This window comes from Capsicum annuum, chromosome 7, assembly GCF_002878395.1.
Source record: "Capsicum annuum cultivar UCD-10X-F1 chromosome 7, UCD10Xv1.1, whole genome shotgun sequence".
NCBI lineage: Eukaryota > Viridiplantae > Streptophyta > Magnoliopsida > Solanales > Solanaceae > Capsicum > Capsicum annuum.
The window spans coordinates 221,203,179-221,208,038 of record NC_061117.1 but is presented as its reverse complement, the minus strand read 5'-3'; the positions used below and the strand labels follow the sequence as shown (position 1 = coordinate 221,208,038).

At 35.2% G+C, this 4,860-nt stretch overlaps 1 protein-coding gene across 1 annotated transcript; it reads left to right on the top strand.

The window, feature by feature from the left end:
• The first annotated feature begins 527 nt into the window (after positions 1-527).
• Positions 528-4,149, top strand: LOC107878676. Its single transcript, XM_047415599.1, has 4 exons — positions 528-802; positions 2,499-3,415; positions 3,494-3,975; positions 4,055-4,149. Exons 2-3 carry the CDS (start codon positions 2,783-2,785, stop codon positions 3,728-3,730), a joined length of 870 nt encoding a protein of 289 aa, XP_047271555.1. The 5' UTR covers positions 528-802; positions 2,499-2,782; the 3' UTR covers positions 3,731-3,975; positions 4,055-4,149.
• The last annotated feature ends 711 nt before the right edge of the window (positions 4,150-4,860 follow it).

The window sequence follows — 4,860 nt, the reverse complement described above, 5'->3', positions numbered from 1 at the left end:
TACATATACAAACCTCTTAACTATTTCACTTTTCCCGTATAGACACTTCAACTAAGACAGATACCTATTGAACCCTTTACCCTTTCACAAATGATTTCAGTTGAGCCCAATTGTCCGACGTGGCACCTTTCTAAAGCCTTCTTTTTAAACGTGTTAAGCGCGTGTATGTAGTCGCCGTCTACGTGTAAATTTTGACCAATTATAAACAATTATATTTTACACCTCACCTTTTCTTTTAATTAATACATAAATATAATTTCCACTTCATTTCCTCCCTTATAACGTCAAATCCCTCATACCCATCCCCAAATCTATCAGAAACCCTAAAATCGCGATTTCACTCCTAATACTACTAATTTATGCTTCGTCCGTTGTATAATGAAAAGTTACATAGTGTTTTTGAGTGATTAGTTCAAGTTTGACACTGATTTCAACATTTCTTTACTGGTTGCAAAGAATCTGGAGTTGGATCTCAAGAATTGTTGTTATTTTGTGTTTGAATCACACTCAGGTATGTTTCAAATGTCAATATTGTCACATTTTTGTCATGTATTGTTGTTGTAAATGGTTTATTAGTTCTTTATTAGTATATTATGTTAGTAATGGTAGTTTGGACATATCCAAAAAAAGCTAGGGTTTTTTTTAGGGTTTTTACTATTCATAACTTGTCAGGTATTTTTGGAATTTTGTTTCAGGAATCTGATGGCTAATATTTATTACAACTCATTTTCACCACGGTGGCAAGTTTGTTTCTGATGAAGAATATGGTCCACGCTACATAGGAGAAAGTGAGGTGGAATATGTAAGTATGGACAAGGACCACTTTTCTATATTCGAGTTGTTTTATTATACTAAAGAATTTGGATATATGACTGTTGGTGGGTTCTACTTTAAAGACCCTAAAAAAAAAGTCTTTATTGAAGTAGAAAATGACTTGACTTTGGTAAGTCTTGTTGAAGACCTAGAAGATGGGGACTTTTTAGACTTGTATGTGAACCATGTTGTGGATGAGGTAGAAATGGCAGAAGATGGGGTCCCATCTGGTTTTCTTTGTGGTACAGTAGGTGATCAAAGTAGTAATGTGGTTGGTGGAAATAGTAATGTGGGTGAGAACATATCAACAATTGATGATATTAATGTTGAAGGGTTACATGAGGAACCTACCTAAACTGACAACATAGATATAGAATCTGGTGCAGATGAACTCTCAGATCTAGAAGGGGATGAAACAGATCTTGATAGTAGTGCTGATTCTTAAGAGTTTATTATACCAGAAGATGATGATTCTGAGATTGATGAAGAGTTAAGAACTCTTAGAAATGAAAAGAGAAACTGTGTGAAACAAAACAAACCTGTTCAAAATGAAGAAATAAAACTTGGATCAGCAGGTGTTGATAGGGGATTTGAAGATATTGGAAGGAATAAGGCGGCTAGATACAATGAAAGATTAGGGGGAGATGAGGAGTATATAGATAGATCAGAAGTTGATAGTGATGACAGTGCTGATAGACTGGAACTTGAAGCTGTCAGGGGTGTTGATTTACCAGCAAGAAGGAAAAGTAAAAAGGTAAGATTTGATCCTGATTGTGTTGTCGCTATATTTGAGCTTGGAATGATATTTGAAAATGTTAAGCAATTTAGAAAGGTTGTGGCTGAGTATGCTGTTGAATACAAAGTTGGATTGAAGCTTAAGCCTAATGAGAAACCTAGAGTTAGAGTTAGGTATGAGGACAAGAAATATAAATATTTATTGTTTGCTAGTATTGATAAGCATTCTGGTGACTTTGTTGTCAAGCACTACTATCCTGTACATGTATGCACTACTACAAAAAAAAACAAATTGTACACATCTAAGTTTATTGCAAGTAAGTTCAAGGATGAAATAACTTTACAACCTTATATAAAACTGTGGAAAATTCAGGAATTGGTGAGAAAAAAATTGGGTTTGTATGTGGGAAAAACTGTTTGTAGTAGGGCAAAGCATAGAATCATTAAAGAATTCTTGGGTGATTGGAAGATGGAATTTTCAAGGTTGTGTGACTATGCAGACATGATAAAACATACTAATCCTGGCAGTTCTTGTTAGGTGAGGATAGATAGAGAGTCTCAACTTGAAAAAAATCTATTTGTTTATTTTTATTTGTGCTTTGATGCATTAAAGAGAGGCTGGCTGGCAGGGTGCAGAAAAACTATTGTTGGTTTTTGAAAGGTTCTTGCAAGGGTGAATTATTAGTTGCAGTTGGGAGAAATGGAAATAATCAAATGTATCCAATAGCCTGGGCGGTGGTTGATCAAGAGACAAAACATAGCTGGAGTTTCTTCATTAACCACTTGATTCAAGATTTGAACTTAGGCACTAGACATGGACTGACTGTCATGTCAGATATGCAAAGGATTAGTCTACTTTCTAAACTTTAATTTTAATGTCTTCTATTTATTTACTATACAGTCCATGTTCATATATTTTATGTTTTGATTTTGTATTTATGCTGATGTAGGGTCTTGTACCTACTATACTTGAGTTGCTATCAGATTGTGAAATGAGGTGGTGTGCAAGACACATCTGGTCCAATTGGCATCAGATCTGGAGAGGAGAAGAAAGAAGAAAACAATTTTGGAGGTGTGCTAAATCCAGTTTTGAAGTGAACTTTTTGGATGAGATGGGCAAACTCAGTCAACTTAGTAAGGATATTTATGAGGACTTATTACATTATGAAAAAAAAAATCATGGTGTAGGACATATTTTAGGGAGTATTCTAAATGTGACATTGTTGAGAATAATATGTGTGAGATTTTTAATTCATGGATTTTAGCTGCTAGACATAAATCTATAATCAGTATGTTAGAGGAGATTAGACACAAGATAATGGATAGAAATGTCGAAATAAGGAAGTTTGTTGATGCCTGGATTTCAGACATCTCTCCTATGGCTTTGCTAGTACTTGAAGAAAATAAAGATATGGCTAGAAATTGCACGGTAGGGTTCAGTGGACAGATTGGGTATGAAATTTTAGATGGTCCTTATAGGCATATAGTTGATATTAGGACAAGGACTTGCACTTGTAGAAGCTGGCAATTGAGAGGCATACTATGTCAACATGTTGTATTGGCTTATCAACATAAAGGTATAGAGCCTGAATTTTATGTGGAAGAGTGGTATAAGAAAGATACATTCTTGAAGACTTATGACTACTTTCTTCAGTCAATACCTAATATGAAAATATGGCCTAATGCAAGTGGTATAGTGATTGATCCTCCTGAGCCTAGACCAATGTCTGGCAGACCAGGAAAGAATAGAAAAAAAGGGAAGAATAAGCCTAAGAAGAAGTATGGGAAGCTATCTAGGAAAGGACTGAAAATTTCTTGCTCCAAATGTCATCAAATTGGTCATAACAGAACTCTCTGTAAATCTCAGGTAATGCACTCATATATTTTAATTCAATAATTAAATTTTGATATTTATAATATATATTTAATATCCTTTATTGTTAAGATGGAATGGGATAACCTGGAAGCTCTAGCCAGGCAGAAAATTCTAGCAGGCCACCAAGCTCTAGCAGGCCACCAAGCTTTAGCCAGCCACCAAGATCTAGCAGGCCACCAAGCTTCAGCCAGCCACCAAGCTCTAGCAGGCCACCAAGCTTCAGCAAACCACCAAGCTCTAGCATGCCACAAAGTTTCAGCCAGCAACCAAGCTTCAGCAGTTCTATGCGTGTTGATACCTCAGTAGTTATAAGAGTGCAGCCAGTTAGAAGAGGTAGAGGTAGAGGCAGTGACAAAGGTAAGGGAGCTGGCAAAGGCAAAGGATCTGGAAGAGGCACTGGCAGAGGTAGAGGAAAAAGAAGTGTATCTGATCAGCAACTTGGGAAAAAAAGAACCATTTGAGCATCAACATCATCAGTAGGACAAAAGAGGTCTAAGGCAGTAGGATTTGGTATCTACACTGATCAAATGAGTGGCAGTAAAACATTAAATGTAAGTGTGAATTACAACTTCAATTCATGTAATTTTTAATTATCTTTTGACAAATCTAATTTTACTTCATTTTATACAGCCTGGAACTAGAGGTGAAACTGTTGTCACTCCGGGTGTTTACAAAGATGCAACTCAAATAAATATTGATATTGGTTATAAGCCTCGAGGAATGAAGTGGAAGGGAAAGAATGTTGTCACAACTTCTCAATTGCAGAGTATGAGTCAGTTAAAAAAGAAGCCAACTTGATAGTTCTAGTGCACCAGGAGGAATATGAAGTTGTTGAATTAATTGTATTTTTAGTACAATGTATAGTTTGGTGATTAGTTGTATGGCTACTTTGGTATTTTGTTAGGGTTTTTGAAGATTCTGAACTATTTTTTGTGGTCTGTTTAGATTAGTTTTGGATGAACACTTGATGTATTGTTGGAGCTCATTTTGAACAGTTGTATGGTAGATTATTATGTTTAAAATGTCGATCAGTTGCACTTGTGCTCTTGTGCTTTATATAATTATTGAATGGTGGTTCCTTTTGTGTTAAACATTTGACAGCTTTGAATCATTTAAATGAATCATTTGAACTCTGAAAAAATAGAGTACAGTAATCTAACTAAACCAATTACAACAGTAAAGCAAAATCAAAACATAGTAAGAGAGTAACATTTCACAACTTATCTTCATTCCTTCTTATTGTTTCATACACAACAATCCCACTACAACAAGAAAGCCAAATCAAAACAGTCCCATATATAAGAAACCTAAGCCAATATTTGCCAAAATCTAAGAACATTTCTTGAAGAAATTCCATGTAGCCAAAATCACAATCGCCCCAACGCATATCACTTTAAATTTTCTTGATCGATTCCTCTCTTCTTCAAATGATTTGA